General features: G+C 42.3%; 1 protein-coding gene across 1 annotated transcript in view; it reads right to left on the reverse strand.

The window, feature by feature from the left end:
* Window positions 1-19022, reverse strand: part of LOC139380334 (oxysterol-binding protein-related protein 6-like) — a 70128-nt gene that overhangs the window by 36911 nt on the left and 14195 nt on the right. The window contains exon 2 of the mRNA XM_071122949.1: window positions 3934-4219. Within this exon, the coding sequence (XP_070979050.1) occupies window positions 3934-4080 (147 nt within the window). The 5' untranslated portion in view covers window positions 4081-4219. The remainder of the gene's footprint in view (window positions 1-3933; window positions 4220-19022) is intronic.

Genomic DNA, 19022 nt, shown 5'->3' on the forward strand with positions numbered 1-19022 from the left:
GGGGGACCTAGGAGCCAATCCTTGGACAGACCTTTCAGTGGATGTGATTTCTCTCAAGGCTCTCCGACTTCTTAGAGCCTTTACATTGAGCCATGCCCCTTGACATCTTACATGCTGACCAGACCGGAAACTACGCGTGCCAACGAGTGCCAACGAGCGCCAACGAGCTTCTGCGATGCGAAGGGCTAAAATAGAACTCCTTTCTATTTCTAAAAAAATATATATATATATTTTTTTTTGTGGTATCCAATTGTGAGTAGTTACTATCTTGTCTCATCGCTACAACTCCCGTACGGGCTCGGGAGAGACGAAGGTCGAAAGACATGTGTCCTCCTCCTCCTCCTTCTTCTTAACACAGCGCGCATCCAACCCGGAAGCCAGCCGCACCAATGTGTCGGAGGAAACACTGTGCACTTGGCGACCTGGTTAGCGTGCACTGCGCCCGGCCCGCCACAGGAGTTGCTAGTGCGCGATGAGACAAGGATATCCCTACCGGCCAAACCCTCCCTAACCCGGACGACACTAGGCCAATTGTGCGTCGCCCCATGGACCTCCCGGTCGCGGCTGGCTGCGACAGAGCCTGGGCTCGAACCCAGAGTCTCTGCTGGCACAGCTAGCACTGCAATGCAGTGCCATAGACCACTGAGCCACCCAGGAGGCCTTAACTCCGTTCTATTTCTGAAAGTCCTGCCTCTCCCATCTCCTCATTGGTTTATAGAAGCAGGATTGAAAGATGAACTGTTTTGCCGGTTGTCGTGGTAATACTATGAAGGTTTAGATGCCGATCACCATATAAGTTCAAAGATGAAAAAGCCTGGAAGGAGAAGAGATGACTAGAAACGATTCGGCCAAGTGTCCCTTCACATTTTAGAGCCTTTACATTGCCCAAGTGTCCCTTCACATTTTAGAGCCTTTACATTGGCCAAGTGTCCCTTCACATTTAGGGCCTTTACATTGCCCAAGTGTCCCTTCACATTTAGAGCCTTTACATTGGCCAAGTGTCCTCAATGAAATTGCCTGGTACAAAAAATTGATTGAGTAAAACATTGGACTTGGTGGTTGGACAGAGGGGAAAGACAAGGACAAAACAAGTGCTTTGTTGGATTTATTTTAGCACAGTGAAAAAGGCAGAGATTTATTCCATTGTCAGCGCAGGTGGTTCATCACATCATCTGCCATCAATGTGTTCTGACCATTACCATGAACACAGCCTCTTTCTGTGGCTACCTCTATGATTTCACTCCTGCTAGTCATAATCAGCCATTGATACACTTGTCATCTGCTATCAAAATACTTTTCCTGGTCACCCACAGAAATATACAGGGAACCAACTGTTTCAGATTAATCTTCCATACAGGGAACCTACTGTTTCAGTTGAATCTTCCATACAGGGAACCAACTGTTTCAGATTAATCTTCCATACAGGGAATCTATTGTTTCAGTTGAATCTTCCATACAGGGAATCTACTGTTTCAGAGGAATCTTGCATACAGGGAACCAACTGTTTCAGATTAATCTTCCATACAGGGAACCTACTGTTTCAGTTGAATCTTCCATACAGGGAACCTCCTGTTTCAGATTAATCTTCCATACAGGGAATCTATTGTTTCAGTTGAATCTTCCATACAGGGAATCTATTGTTTCAGTTGAATCTTCCATACAGGGAACCTCCTGTTTCAGATTAATCTTCCATACAGGGAATCTATTGTTTCAGTTGAATCTTCCATACAGGGAATCTATTGTTTCAGTTGAATCTTCCATACAGGGAACCTCCTGTTTCAGATTAATCTTCCATACAGGGAATCTATTGTTTCAGTTGAATCTTCCATACAGGGAATCTATTGTTTCAGTTGAATCTTCCATACAGGGAATCTATTGTTTCAGTTGAATCTTCCATACAGGGAATCTACTGTTTCAGATGAGTCTTCCATACAGGGAATCTACTGTTTCAGATGAATCTTCCTCACTACATCTAATATGTCTCAAAACTAAGAGATGACAGGTGGTTGTGAAAGCATAAAGAAAATGTTAGTGTGATTATCTGGATACACAGAGGGATGACTGTGTATGATGAGTTATGTGTGGGTTGAATCTCTGTGTGTGTGTGTGTGTGTGTTGAATCTCCCTCTCTCTCTGTGTGTGTGTTTGTGTGTGTGTGTGTGTGTGTGTGTGTGTGATATAGACGGCAGGTGGTGTCTAGTTGCACTCGTGAGGGTCTCCAGAGCGTTTAATGGTGGTCAGTAGCATAAGGGGAAGTGATATGTATTGATCCCAGAAGGGCTGGATATCATTAAAGCTTCCCCCACAAATAGCCACTTCACTCACTTTCCCCTCGCACACTGACACGCACTGCAGCCCAGCCTTTCATGGCCTTTACCCTGGGTCTGTAGTCTGCAGGAGTCCCTAGAGAGGATGTAACCCTTATACGGCACGGCACCGGCACACACACACTAACCAGCATAGACAATGAGGCAACATAGCGTTATCAAGATGAGTCTTGTGGCTTGAGTTAATGCATCACTATGGTGATGGCGACACTGAGCTGGGCTGTAGCTAGCTGTGACGTTCACCTGGGAGCCAACAGGGACACAGGATAAGCCTGAATTAATTAATCACACCACATGGCCCCGCCTCCAGCCTCAACACAACAAGACAATCCACTAGGACTTTCCTGCCCGGTAAATGACTACAGTAACCAAATACAACAGCAGTCACTTTGGTCCAATAACATTCTCTAGGTATCGCAGCCTCACAAAGAACAGACTGAAGTGATTCAATTGGACAAGTCCCTAATTTGTTGAGCACCTCTTACCTCCCTCAATCTCTACTTTAATTAAACTTGTGAAATTAGAGGAGTAGGAATGGGACATCAATATGTTATTGAGATCAGAGTGAGTTCAGACAATAGGCTAGAAGACTGCAGAGCTCACAAGGCATCTTTTGTACACCATGTACACCATGTACAGTATTTGATGACACGGAACAGAGTAGGACAGGGACCAGAGTAGGACAGGGACCAGAGTAGGACAGGGCCTACACAGGCCCGGCCCGCCACAGGAGTCGCTAGTGCCCGATGAGACAAGGATATCCCTGCCGGCCAAACCCTCCCTAACCCGGATGACGCTGGGCTAATTATGCGCCGCCCCATGGGCCTCCCGTGAGCCTGGACTCAAACCCAGAATCTCTAGTGGCATAGCTAGCACTGCGATGCAGTGCCTTAGACCACTGCGCCACTCGGGAGGCCCTGTTGTTTCATAGTTTTGATGTCTTCACTATTATTAAACAATGCAGAAAATAGTAAAAATAAAGAAAAACCCTTGAATGAGTAGGTGTTCTAAGATGGTAGTGTATATATATATATATATATATATATATATATATAGGGGGTTTGGGGGCACCCCGGCTTCACGGGGTCTGAGGGGTACGTGCAAAGTCACTGCTTATAACTAACTATAAGTTAAGTGTAAATATAAAAAAATCTAAGATTTGTCAAATAAAGGACATCCAGCCCAGGGCTCCAGCTATGCGTTTCGTTTGCTAACTTGCTAGCTAAGTGGCTAGATGTCAAGGTCAAGCTTCCTGGTTAGAACAGAGATATTCAATCCCCTCCTGGATCAAGATCCCTGTTGCCAAAATAGTTTTGTGCTCCCAATTATTCAATCTATTTTTTAAATAGTGCCCATTGTGCACATTCGGTAATACCGTAAACCCCGATATGGTACAGAAACGGTATGACGGTATGAAAATCCGGATACCATCCAATCCTAGAGAGATCACCTGCAGGCTGTGCTGATGGAGCTGTTGCTACCAAACAGTCAGTCCCACTCTTTCTCAAGGAACCAGAGACAGAATCAGTCCACTAGTCACTGTTCCCAGAGCAGCTGACTATGTCTAACTCTGTGTCTGGCGGTGGGCAGGTCGGTCGCTACTTACCTGCCGGCCGTCGCGCTGGGATGAGGAGGAGGACGAGGCGCTCTTGTGTGTAGGTGTCTTGTGGTGGCGGATGGGCGTGGAGCTCCTCTCCTCAGCGCTCATTGTGCGGTGGCTGCCCTGGCTGTTCCTGTGGTGGTGGTGGGACATGGTTCCTCTCTGTGAGTAGCTCCCTGACTGTACACGACTGTCTGTTCCTCCCTCAGCAGCAGCTCCAGGCTGCGCGTGTCAACAGCATTATCTCAGGCAGTTATGCAGCACACTTCCCACCGGCTCGCGCTCCTCTCATCTTGCAGCACAGACAAAGAGACAGAGAGACATACAGACAGGAAACAGACGTTAGACTACGTTATGTTAACCCCTCCTCCCCTCACTGTTTGCGTCAACATAGCCAGTAACACTTGTCAAAATAGTCAATTAATCTAAGATAAATAAATAAAAATCTGTATTTGCCAACGAGGTCTAAGTCGCACAAAATTTACTAAGAGGTTTGGTGCAGTACTTTTCAAGTGAAAGAATGTGCATGAAAACTAGTCGTTTCGTTGAATGACCACAGAAACACTTAATTGAAGAATCCCGTCAATAGTTCCCACTCCTACTAGGGGTAGTACTGTTGACCAATCACTGATGAAAAGGGCGTAGACTTCAACTATGGAAATTTGACTTCCCTCAAGAAAAAAAAGTGTGCGCATGAACAGCCCCCCCGAAAAAAACCTGCAGAACACCAAAACTAACAAAAGCGTCACAAAAGGTTGTCATTATATATGTCAACTGGGAAGCATACGGTAAGATTTAGCGTTTGGGCCCCTGCCAACTTTTTGAACCAATCCACCAATCTAAATTCGCTACCCGAGCCAGCAGCAGGACTCGATTAAATGGGTATTTTTAGAAACATGGACGTTCAACCTTATTCTTCTCTAGTTACAGTTTGTTACCTTTAGCCTTTAATGATGTTTGTTATGGTGAGAAATGTGACTCATAATCCACCTTGGACTGCAGTGGTGTCTGGCCTCCTATCACTACTCTGCATGTCTCAAACTCCTACCCAGTATAACTTGCTCATCGCCCTTGTCTCAGTCAGAGATGAGACACAGGACACCCACTCGGCCTTGTAAATTATCCAGTTCTGGTGTGTGGCAGAACGCCATGTGTTCACTTAATTCATATGAGCGTAATCAGCGTCTCGATTGCAGTGGGAAAACTGGCGATCTCAGATCCCACAGGCAACATCAATCCCTCTGCATCTAATTACCATTATGATAATGAGTTAATGACGCCAATCGGGTGAGGATACCAAATCAATACAAAGACAGACGCCGTGTCTATGCAGTACCAGGAACACCAACAAGACACAGTGTCTATGCAGTACCAGGAACACCAACAAAACACAGCGTCTATGCAGTACCAGGAACACCAACAAGACACAGTGTCTATGCAGTACCAGGAACACCAACAAGACAGTGTCTATGCAGTACCAGGAACACCAACAAGACAGTGTCTATGCAGTACCAGGAACACCAACAAGACACAGTGTCTATGCAGTACCAGGAACACCAACAAGACAGTGTCTATGCAGTACCAGGAACACCAACAAGACACGGTGTCTATGCAGTACCAGGAACACCAACAAGACACAGTGTCTATGCAGTACCAGGAACACCAACAAGACACGGTGTCTATGCAGTACCAGGAACACCAACAAGACACAGTGTCTATGCAGTACCAGGAACACCAACAAGACAGTGTCTATGCAGTACCAGGAACACCAACAAGACACGGTGTCTATGCAGTACCAGGAACACCAACAAGACACAGTGTCTATGCAGTACCAGGAACACCAACAAGACAGTGTCTATGCAGTACCAGGAACACCAACAAGACACGGTGTCTATGCAGTACCAGGAACACCAACAAGACACAGTGTCTATGCAGTACCAGGAACGCCAACAAGACACAGTGTCTATGCAGTACCAGGAACACCAACAAGACACGGTGTCTATGCAGTACCAGGAACACCAACAAGACACAGTGTCTATGCAGTACCAGGAACACCAACAAGACAGTGTCTATGCAGTACCAGGAACACCAACAAGACACAGTGTCTATGCAGTACCAGGAACACCAACAAGACACAGTGTCTATGCAGTACCAGGAACACCAACAAGACACGGTGTCTATGCAGTACCAGGAACACCAACAAGACACGGTGTCTATGCAGTACCAGGAACACCAACAAGACACAGTGTCTATGCAGTACCAGGAACACCAACAAGACACCGTGTCTATGCAGTACCAGGAACACCAACAAGACACAGTGTCTATGCAGTACCAGGAACACCAACAAGACACAGTGTCTATGCAGTACCAGGAACACCAACAAGACACAGTGTCTATGCAGTACCAGGAACACCAACAAGTTTAGGCTGTATGCCAGGCTTGCCTCTAATGTAGCCCAGGGGGTGGCAGGTAGCCTAGCATTTAGAAAGTTGGGCCAGTAACCAAAAGGTCGCTAGTTCGATCCCCGAGCCGAGAAGTTGAAAAATCTGTCAAAGTGTCCTTGAGCAAGGCACTAAACCCTAATTGCGCCAATGGCTGACCTTGGCTGCGACCCCACTCTCCGAGGGTGTCTCAGGAGGAGACGGGATAAGCAATTCCAATTCCCACATGTGTATAATACACACTTATACATGTGTAATACAGGACAATTATAAGCACCCAACTAATTAATCAATATTTATTATTCAATTGTTTGGAGTTAGGAGAAAGATATGTTTTGAATGGATATGGAATGAATAGTCACTATAGTCATCTGAGTCAATGGTTGCATTATATAGCCATCATACTGTATTAGAGAAACATCACTATAGTCATCTGAGTAAACAGATCACCGACCATTTCAAATCCCACCCGTACTATGCAATCTGGTTTCCGAGCTGGTCATGGGTGCACCTCAGCCACGCTCAAGGTCCTAAACAATATCATAACCGGCATCGATAAAAGACAGTACTGTGCAGCCGTCTTCATCGACCTGGCCAAGGCTTTCGACTCTGTCAATCACCGCATTCTTATCGGCAGCCTCAATAGCCTTGGCTTCTCAAATGACTGCCTCGCCTGGTTCACCAACTACTTCTCAGATAGAGTTCAGTGTGTCAAATCGGAGGGCCTGTTGTCCGGACCTCTGGCAGTCTCTATGGGGGTGCCACAGGGTTCAATTCTCAGGCTGACTCTTTTCTCTGTATATATCAATGATGTCGCTCTTGCTGCTAGTGATTCTCTGATCCACCTCTACACAAACGACACCCTTCTGTATACTTCTGGCCCTTCTTTGGACACTGTGTTAACAAACCTTCAAACAAGCTTCAATTCCATACAACACTCCTTTCGTGGCCTACAACTGCTTTTAAATGCTAGTAAAACTAAGTGCATGCTCTTCAACCGCATCACTACTGTGGATGGTTCTGACATAGAATATGTGGACAACAACAAATACCTATGTGTCTGGTTAGACTGTAAACTCTCCTTCCAGACTCAGATTAAGCATCTCCAATCCAAAATTAAATCTAGAATCGGCTTCCTATTTCGCAGCAAAGTCTCCTTCACTCATGCTGCCAAACATACCTTCGTAAAACTGACTATCCAACCAATCCTTGACTTTGGCGATGTCATTTACAAAATAGCCTCCAACACTCTACTAAGCAAACTCGATGTAGTCTATTACATTGCCATCCGTTTTGTCACCAAAGCCCCATATACTACCCACCACTGCGACCTGTATGCTCCCGTTGTCACGCCCTGACCGTAGAGATCTTTTTATTCTCTATGTTTGGTTGGTCAGGGTGTGACTCGGATGGGAAACTCCATGTTCTTTATTTCTATGTTTTGGCCGGGTATGGTTCTCAAATCAGGGACAGCTGTCTATTGTTGTCTCTGATTTGGAATCATACTTAGGCAGCCTGTTTTGCCACCTTAGTTTTGTGGGGTGTTGTTTTTGTACAGCTCTGTGTAGCCTAACGAACATTACATTCGTTTTCCATTTGTTCTTTTTAGGTGTTCATTTTTAATAAAGATAAAACGCTGCATCTTGGTCCGATCATTTCGACGATCGTAACAGAACATTCCACCAAAGAAGGACCAAGCAGCGTGGACAGGACGGGTGGACGTGGGAAGAGATCCTGGATGGTAAAGGACCCTGGACGCAGGCTGGAGAATATCGTCGTGCAAAGAAGGAGATAGAAGGAGGAGCGGCGACGATATGAGGAGGCAAGTCATCGATGGAAGCCCGAGAAGCCACTCCCCCAAAAATTGGGAGGGGGTGGCACACGGGGAGGTTGGCGGAGCCCACCCAACTACCTCATCCCCATATTGTTATTTATCCTCTTGCTCTTTTAAACCCCAGTATCTCTACTTGCACACTACTTGCTCATCTGCATATCGATCACTCCAGTGTTAAAACTAAATTGTAATTATTTCGCCTCTATGGCCTATTTATTGCCTTACCTCCCTACTCCTTCTACATTTACACACACTGTACATAGATTTTTCTATTGTGTTATTGACTGTACGTTTGTTTATGTGTAACTCTGTGTTGTTGTTTTTGTCACACTGCTTTGCTTTATCTTGGCCAGGTCGCAGATGTAAATGAGAACTTGTTCTCAACTGGCCTACCTGGTTAAATAAAGGTGTTCTCAACTGGCCTACCTGGTTAAATAAAGGTGTTCTCAACTAGCCTACCTGGTTAAATAAAGGTGTTCTCAACTAACCTACCTGGTTAAATAAAGGTGTTCTCAACTGGCCTACCTGGTTAAATAAAGGTGAAATAAAAATAAATACATACATTTTTGAACCAATTTTCAAATAATTTGGAATAAGCAAAAGGTTTGATTTCTGGTCTTTTCTCATTTCTGTCCCTCATGAGGGAGGATAATTAATGTTCACAGGAGTAACAAGTAGAGGTAGACCTACCAATAGTTATGTTTTTACTGATATCAAGTTTGTTTAAGAATTATTAAGGGATTAAAACTCATAATTCTGTTACCAAATCGGTAACGGAATTAGGCCTAATGCAAATGAATTGGCCAGAACGAGAAATAATAGTAGTTACAAACCGCAGTTGGGTCACCTGCTACTGTCCTCCCTTCCACAGGCATACTGTTATACTCAGCTCATATTAAGACCGGTACGATGCCAGTATCACGATACTCTTTAGTACCCTTGAAAGGAAACTAAACACGAAGCGGTTTTAATTTACGGAAATCAGCCCTAAATTTGGAAAATATATATTTTGTCATCCGGATTCACATTTATTTATTTCCAAAAACTAAAACACTATATTTTATATACAGGAGGTTTTTAAAGCACCTAGGTTTGGTCTGCTTTGTGTTTTCATTTTTTCAATGGAAAAAAGATCAAGATTCTGGTATCGTCCCGGCCGTAGCTCATAACTGTTTTTTTTCTCTTTCTGTCATCTGGTGGTCAAAGCAAGACTGTGAAAACAGTCTGGACAACCTCTCCCTCTCCCTTCCGCTCTCTCTTTTCTCTGTCTCTCTCTCCAGTTAATGTCACCTCCCCCGGCTCTTACTGACACCTACCACCTACCCTCTTTCCATTTGCTGCAACAAACATCCTCGCCCATGGATAACCGACCCACACCGGACGTCCACAGATGCTGATTTGGTCAGCCCAGGCCGGACCAAATCTGGACCAATCATAGATGTCTATGTTTCGCAAATTTGGACAACACAGTACAGTACAGAACAGTAAAGAAAAGTACAGTACATCACACTAGATTAGAGTACAGTAAAATATACTGTATTGTACTGTACTCTACTGAACATATCTACTGTGCTGTACTGTTCTGTGATGTTCCAAACTTGAATTGTCTGCTAAATGACTCAAATGTAAATGTACTCATACATACTCTACTGAACTCTACTGAACTGAACTGAGCTCTACTCTACTGAACTCTACTGAACTGAGCTCTAACCACGTTTCTCTTCTTCCTAGACAGAGGAAGAGGAAGTGACCTATAGGCCTATATCTCCATGCCTACTTCCTAGATAGAGGAAGAGTAAGTGACCTATAGGCCTATATCTCCATGCCTACTTCCTAGATAGAGGAAGAGGAAGTGACCTATAGGCCTATATCTCCATGCCTACTTCCTAGATAGAGGAAGAGGAAGTGACCTATAGGCCTATATCTCCATGCCTACTTCCTAGATAGAGGAAGAGACCTATTAGAAAGCTATAATTATCAGAATGGGCTAAGAGTTTGTCTCAGCTTAGTTCCTAGTTGGTTAAAGACAGGTGCTGGTGACATGCTAAATGGATCTGAATTATATATGGAACTCTGTGCGTGTGTGTGTGTGTGTGTTTTGTGTGTGTGTGTGTGTGTGGGTGTGTGTGGACTGGCACGCTCAGGGGTGTGTTGTTAAGACTATACCGATGTATCCTGTTATTGAAATAAGGAGTCCTTCTGAATCAGCTCTTTCCTGTAAGAACTAGGCCTACTGTAACTATGGAGGAAGGTTACACGGAAAGAGCGTGGTGATCAGACACACAACTAATCATACCCTGTGGAAGCGAGCAGCTTGGAAACAAGGCCCCTGATTCTACCCTATCAACATGTATTTTTACACAGTCCGTTATTCACTCTACCAGACGTAGGCCTGGCATCAGTCAGTCATCTGTTCCTGTCTTTGTTTCAGCCACACCGGTGGAATAGACTGCTGTTATGTGTTACGTTGCCTACTGTGAAATTCAGCTCTGGTCCTCAGGGTCCAATGAACCTGCAGTGTCTCCCTCTCCCTGTACACAGTAGCAGCCTACACTACATTTTGTCAAATACACCGAGTTTGTTTGTAGCGCTTCATGTTAGCAATGAGCGTGTGTCTGGTTTCTCTGTCCTCTTAATGTTGACGGAGCGTGAGTGCCTGAGCAGGCGTACAAGTAGGCTAACTCGCCTGCTGCGCGCCAATGCAAGAAATTTGGGGATGTCTGATTTCTGATTGTCTTAACTCACCACCACTATTTGGCTGAACTTCTTAGTGATCTTTTCTTCACCTCAAAACAGTAAGTCAAAGAAGTGCCTCATTAACCAAGTCTTTCCCTTTGTTCAATGCACTCATTTATTCATCTGCCAACGGCCCACGGTGAATCAGTGTGTCCACATGGCAGAGGCTGGTGCTGTCGCACAAGTGGAATCTAAACTTTTAGATTTTAACATTTTAATTCTAATTTGTATTATTAATCACTGCCAACACACTTAATGCTGCCAACACACTGTCTCACATCTCTAGCCACTTTAATAATAAAAAAGTGGATGTAATAAATGTATCACTAGTCACTTTAAATAATGCCACTTCATATAATGTTTACATAACCTATATTACTCATCTCATATGTAAATACTGTTCTCTATACCATCTACTGTACATCTATACCATCTACTATACCATCTACTGTACATCTATACCATCTACTATACCATCTACTGTACATCTATATACCATCTACTGTACATCTATACCATCTATCTTGCCTATGCCGCATGACCATCGCTCATCCATATATTTATATGTATATATTCTTATTCATTCCTTTACACTTGTGTGTATAAGGTAGTTGTTGTGAAATTGTTAGATTACTTGTTAGATATTACTGAACGGTCGGAACTAGAAGCACAAGCATTTCACTACACTTGCTAGCATTAACATCTGTTAACCATGTGTATGTGACCAATATAATTTGATTTGATATAGCCCAAACACAGCCTGAAGGTTTGTTGAGTCGATGTCCTGTTAGAAAACAAAATTATAGTCCCACTAAGCGCACACCAGATGGGATGACGTATCACTGCAATATGCTGTGATAGCCATGCTGGTTAAGTATGCCTTGAATTCTAAATAAATCACTGACAGGCTCACCAGCAAAGCACCCCCACACCATCACACCTCCTCCATGCTTCACGGTGGGAACCACACATGCAGAGATCATCCATTCACCTACTCTTTCCAGATTGACTGACCTTCACGTCTTAAGGTAATGATGGACTGTTGTTTCTCTCTGCTTATTTGAGCTGTTCTTGACATAATATGGACACCAAATAGGGCTATCTTCTGTATACCACCCCACCCCTGCCTTGTCACAACACAACTGTTTGGCTCAGACTCATTAAGGAAAGAAATTCACACCTGTTAATTGGTTGGTTGAGAGAATGCCAAGAGTGTGCAAAGCTGTCATCAAGGCGAAGGGTGGCTACTTTGAAGAATATAATTTTTTTTTACATTTGTTTTACAATGTAGAAAATAGTTTAAAAAATAATAATAATAAAAAACAACCCTAGAATGATTAGGTGTGTCCAAACTTTTGACTGCCAAATGATACATTTGCATCTGTTGGCCATCAAATAGGCAATTCATTTATATGCCATTGTAGGCTACCATTTGATACAATAAATATGTTGAAATGACGATATCGCTGGAGTCACTTGTGTAGCCTACCTGGAGCTGGCAAACAGATGTAATACATAGCCCATAACTTCAGTTTATTGTTGCTGCCTTGTGTTATTATGCTGTTATTAATGGCCATGTGTAGTTCATTCATTTGGAAGTTATCAATTGTGATCATGGTCACAGATCCACCTTTAATGTCAGTTTCATTGTTGACTTTTCCCTGAAATGAGATGTCAGGGGCTATAGGCTACTAGCTCAGCAAACCATGGCAATTATGTAGTGTTGTCTCTCTTGTCGTGATGTGTGTTTTGTCCTATATTTTTATTTAATTCCTTTTTATTTTTAATCCCAGCCCACGTCCCCGCAGGAGGCCTTTTGCCTTTTGGTAGGCCGTCATTGTAAATAAGAATTTGTACTTAACTGACTTGCCTACTTAAATAAAAAAAAATAAAGAATTAAAGTTGAAATGTAATTATAAACCCAGATTTTAGTCAGTAGTCTATGTATATTGAAATAACAAGTCAAGCTCGCAAATATGCCATTTATAATGGTCTGTAATCTTGACATCTGGCACATCATAACTGCACAATTCCCAGAAAATAGCCTAAAATTCATTTTTAGAAATTAGTCCATGTTTTTTTAGATTATTATTATTATTTTTTTAGGGGGTTAAAAAAGTTTGTCCAAGTGTTTCTTGCACAGAGATCCTCTGCCCAACTTTCATCACTCAAACTCTCCTGTCGGATTTATCTATAGTTATGCACACGCACAATCTGGATTTATTTCACAATTATAAACTGGGTGGTTTGAGCCATTAATGCTGATTGGTTGAAAGCCACGGTATATCAGACCGTATACCACGGGTTGGTAACCAGTTTATAATAGCAATAAGGCACCTCAGGGGGTTTGTGTCCTAAGAACAGGCCTTAGCCATGCTATATTGGCCATATAGCCCACCACACCTCCTCGGGCCTTATTGCTTAATCATTGCAGAAAAACAAGTAAAATCGACATCCATTGATGGAAAATTATTTGGCAAGTTTAAAAAGGGTGTATTATCTTTTCTCTTGGGACATATTCTTAAGGTTGCAATAATTATTATTTTGATGGAAAAACACATTTAGTTTCTTAGTCTACGTTCTAACAAATCGATCGATAATGTTATGGAAAAAGGGTTTATTGGATAAATGTGGCAAGGCATCTCTTGCTGCAAAATAATAATAAATAGGGCTAGTTTTCCTTGTGGGCAGGTTTCACGAGGTCATGGGCTATACATTTTAGACCTGGCAACCCTGTTTATGCCTGTGAGATTGAGAGTCTGACTAGTATCCCCATTTGCTTCTCTTCCCCAGCAGTTGAAACTCAAACATTGAAAAACAACCTAGCTTGTGAACAAAACAATGTAAATAGCCAAGAAACACAACAACAAAGTTTCACTTCAGTAAACAAAAAAACAAATTAGAACAACTTTTATGCCTCCGCGCAGCGCTTCTAAAAATGAATCTGTCACTCAGCTCTTCAGGTGCGCACAGTCCCCAACCATGCAGTGTTGCAGCGTCAGGCAGAAATACTTTGAAAACAGCTACTGCAGTGTTTGCCATGATCGTACTTCACTTTTTACTGGAGCATCCCCCCCCCCCCCCCCCCCCCGCATTTGGCGGGTGTTAATTTTAGGCCCTGGGGGAGAGGGACAGAGACAGGGGGGAGAGCGAGAAGGACAGAGAGGCCTGACTTAACACAAACTAAACTGTCTATCGTACAGCAGAGTGCATGTCCGAATTCAAACCCCCACAACTGAATATATATATATATATATATATAAGAACATATCACAGAGCTGTGAGCTCTACACGCACAATGGGACCCATATATAAATATCCCACGTTTTGTTTCTCTCCCTGTGACACAGCTGGCCGTACCCCGTACAAATCAAGAGATTAAACAAGAATAACTGGACGGACAATTGTCCGAATTAAATAAATATTTTAGGCTATAGAACAGATGGGTTTAAAGAGGTTAAAACATAACCATAAAAGGTTATTAAAACAAAAAACACTTTTCCCGCAGAGCATATAGCACGTCTACCTCTTCCAAGCATCCCTCTCCCACTATTCAAAACAGACCACCTTTCAAGACATAAACCAATTAATAACACACCTGAACACAGTCAAATTGACAAGACAAAACAGCTGACTGTTGTGTATACATACATATATGGAATGGTTTTGAGCCCAATTAACACAAAAGTAACGAAATCAAACATTTAAATTGTATAAGTGAAGGTGTAATAAAATGCCATTTTCACTCTCCCCAATCTCATTATTATTCACAATAATAATTTAACAGAGAAATTATGTATTCGTTGTTTAAAAATTGCAACACAGATGCTTGCAGTTTTGCCACCTCACCACCAGGAGGTGCTGCAACACCTTCAGCACTTCCCACAGCTATGATCAAGGGTGCCAACAATTACGGACCTGACTGTATATTAGGCCACTCACTATAGGCTAGTCTGGAGACAGAAGTTGTGAGCTGATTAGGCTAATGTTGACGAAACAACAGAAGTCAACACTTCCTCTGTACTGAGAACAGCTGTAATCATCCAGCGCTAAGCTAATGCATACAGAAAGCGAGCTATGTTATGTTCAGCTTGAAAGGGAAGTTGAATTCTTCCCATCTAATCCTTGTAGCTCAACTTCTCACAGAATTCTAGGTATTAGCGTCATTCAGAGAAAAATATGAAATGAAGACATTTCAAATAGCTGGTTCCTGTTTGAAGTTGAATCTGAATATTGACTGTGTTTGATTCACATTGACTGAACAGTAGCACATTGTCACTTTTTACAGTTTGGTCTAAAGAATGCCTTGAGCAGCTCCATGTAGGGACACTGAATGACACTTGTGTCCAGAGGATTGGTGACAGACCCTAGTCAAACATCAGTTACCCAGCAGGACCTTGCTCTTGGTTCTTTTTACAACCAGGAGAAATGACACCAAACAAAGCCAATTGATAACACTGCAATGAACAGCATGCAAAAACATCCCCAGAATGCCTTTGCATGCAAGTCTCTTACTGCTACGTTAGAGGTGTTTACACTGACACATAAGAACAGACTGAGAAATAACCAGAATACATGGACTGGCTAGATCCTCTTTACCAATAGTGGGAGTTCATCCTCACACAGTTCTAGATGGCTTTAGGAAAATCTCAACTTCTTAACATTTGAATATCCAAACATGTCCTATCCTCAGTTCAAAACCAATCAAAACGGGCAAAGGGATAACATCAGCTAAAATCACAAAGAACATGTTGTAAGAGCGATGAGACTTTGGAGCTACGGTAAATCCAGTGGAGCCTGGACTCTAATTTCCCCCAAACATTTCCAAAGGAAATGAAGGAAAAAGGCCCCCTTCGTGAACAATTCTATGAGAAGCAGTGACATACACTCTGAATGATCTAAAATGATGAAGCCCATATTGGTCTTTCACAGTCAGGCTAACCCAAGCTGTACTGTTCAGTAGAATAATAGTAGACCAACCCAAGCTGTACTGTTCAGTAGGATAATAGTAGACCAACCCAAGCTGTACTGTTCAGTAGAATAATAGTAGACCAACCCAAGCTGTACTGTTCAGTAGAATAATAGTAGACCAACCCAAGCTGTACTGTTCAGTAGAATAATAGTAGACCAACCCAAGCTGTACTGTTCAGTAGAATAATAGTAGACCAACCCAAGCTGTACTGTCCAGTAGAATAATAGTAGACCAACCCAAGCTGTACTGTTCAGTAGAATAATAGTAGACCAACCCAAGCTGTACTGTTCAGTAGGATAATAGTAGGCCAACCCAAGCTGTACTGTTCAGTAGAATAATAGTAGACCAACCCAAGCTGTACTGTTCAGTAGAATAATAGTAGACCAACCCAAGCTGTACTGTTCAGTAGAATAATAGTAGACCAACCCAAGCTGTACTGTCCAGTAGAATAATAGTAGACCAACCCAAGCTGTACTGTTCAGTAGGATAATAGTAGACCAACCCAAGCTGTACTGTTCAGTAGGATAATAGTAGACCAACCCAAGCTGTACTGTTCAGTAGGATAATAGCAGGTATACTATTGAAACAGATAAACTGAGCCAGAATTTCGCAGGTTTCAGATTCTCTCCAATTTTTTTTCAGATTTGTGTTCTCAAAGTCACAATTTTTTATTTGACTTATTTTACAGAAAAACAACACAATTGTATGTTCTAAGTCCATACCAATGCTTAAACCACACCAGGGAGACCACTTTTGAGGTCTAAGTAGAATCTAATACATTTTGATTTCTGAGAGCAGTTCCCCTTTAATTCAAGTGTGCAGGCACCTAGCACTACTGTTTGATTAGCACATGAGATGGAGTTTGCAAAATAAATAGCCACTGGATTGATGATATAATCATATCATTCTGACAGGTAGGCATAGGCTAGCTTTGTAGCTGGTTAACAATTAATAGAGAACGTTTTTGGGAAAGCCGTTCCATCTACCATCTATCATTAGCATCGCTATATTTTCCCTGTTCCTTAATTGTTTGAAACCTGGACGTTTTATTTCATATGATGAGGCATCTTACCTTGCTTCAAAGTAGAAGCCTAAAGACAAAATCCCACCATAGAAATGTGGAGGCAATTATTTTATAACGGCTTACTCATTATGCGTTCTCCTGGTTCTGTGAAGTTTATTTATTTAACCTTTATTTAACTAGGCAAGTCATTCTTATTTACAATGACGGCCTAGGAACGGTAAGTTAACTGCCTTGTTCAGGGGCAGAGCGACAGTTGTTTTTACCTCGCCAGCTCAGGGATTCGATCTTGCAACCTTTCGGGTTACATGTCCAACGCTCTAACCACTAGGCTACCCTGCCGCCCCCTTTCATTGTCTAGCAGCCAAAGGCATTATCCAAGTCATATTAAGATCCCATAATAGTTGTTGCATCTTTAGATCTCTCCTCTTTATAACAGACATTTCTATCTCTGTCCATGAAACCACGGTGCACATTTTAGAACAGTGTTTCTCGTGCAAATTGCATTTTGAAACATTCACACATAGGCCTCCTGCCGTGTGCACATTCAAACAATAGTTTATCAACATTTTAAGCTTAATAACATTCCAAATCTGTTCCATCAGCTCTATTAATTGATAAGGTGCATACCCTCCACTACACTACTTTGACACGTATCAGTGGCGATTAAGTGGGTATAAGCAAAAACACTCCACTTTCAACACTGAATTAAACCCTTCAGTAAAATTAGATTATAGTCAAATCATCACGTCTTTCCTGTGTCAAGGATTGATAGAGGACGGTAATAAATCAGTGTAAATACCCTCTCTCACTCTCTTCTCTCCAGCTGTTAGAAAGATGTTGATGCTGCCTGCTCCAAGGCTGTCAAATCCAATAGGTCCATTATAAAATGTGATGGTTAAATCCCCTTAATGGGACAGACTTAATTAGCCAAGACAAGACAACCCAAGGACAAAATAAACACAAATAAAAAAGTGATTGATGCAGTGCTTTACCATTAATCTTAGTCACGTTTTCATTTTCCTTCATTAGAGCTGCACAGAGGAAGAGTACACTTTAATATTTTCCCAATGCACCAGCGCTTAGATTTACCATTAGGTGTGTTAAAATAGAGGCCCAAGTCTCAAAAAAGTCTTGTCAGTCAATCATATTTCATGGCTCACAGAGTTTGTCCCCCCCCCCCCCCCAGTGTTAGTTATGAAGATGAGATGTTAATGACGCATTACAGACCAAATTGAAGTGTCTAGAGTTTTGTTTGCATCTTCTACAGTCTTGTAAAGACAGGGGGGTAACTGGAACAGGCGATGTAACATCCATACCATATTTTGAAGAAACGTTTTTGTAAAACGTGAACCTTACATTGGATCATCTTGAAACTTTCTCTGTAAAGGTTTTATATGGTCTATAATTGGAATCATACTTAGGTAGCCTGGGTTTTCACTGTGTTTGGTGTCACAGGATAGGACTGTTTTGCGGTTTCACATTTCTTGTTTTTGTTAGTTTGTTCATGTGTAGTGATTTATTCATGAATAACCACCACGCTGCGCTTTGGTCCGCTTCTCTTCCTCCTACAGACGAACGCCCTTTTTTGCAGCAGGAGCAACAGCAGCAGCAGCAAAAGCAGCAGCAGGAGGAGCAACAGCAGCAGCAGCGAAAGCAGCAAATGTTAGTATCCATTTTCAGCGTTATGATATAAAATCAAATCAAACAACATTTTATTCGTCACGTGCAACAGGAGTAGAACTTACAGTGAAATGCTTACTAACAAGCCCTTAAACATCCATGCAGGTTTAAGAAAAATAAGGGTTAAGTAAAAATATGAAAAATATCAGTAACATCCCATAACGGTTGATGATGTGATTAATATTAATGATGTCAGTAACATCCCATAACGGTTGATGATGTGATTAATATTAATGATGTCAGTAACATCCCATAACGGTTGATGATGTGATTAATATTAATGATGTCAGTAACATCCCATAACGGTTGATGATGTGATTAATATTAATATTAATGATGTCAGTAACATCCCATAACGGTTGATGATGTGATGGATATTAATGTTATTGTAACGGTTTTCTTGCGGTG

The sequence above is a fragment of the Oncorhynchus clarkii genome, chromosome 22, assembly GCF_045791955.1.
Source record: "Oncorhynchus clarkii lewisi isolate Uvic-CL-2024 chromosome 22, UVic_Ocla_1.0, whole genome shotgun sequence".
Classification (NCBI taxonomy): Eukaryota; Metazoa; Chordata; class Actinopteri; order Salmoniformes; family Salmonidae; genus Oncorhynchus; species Oncorhynchus clarkii.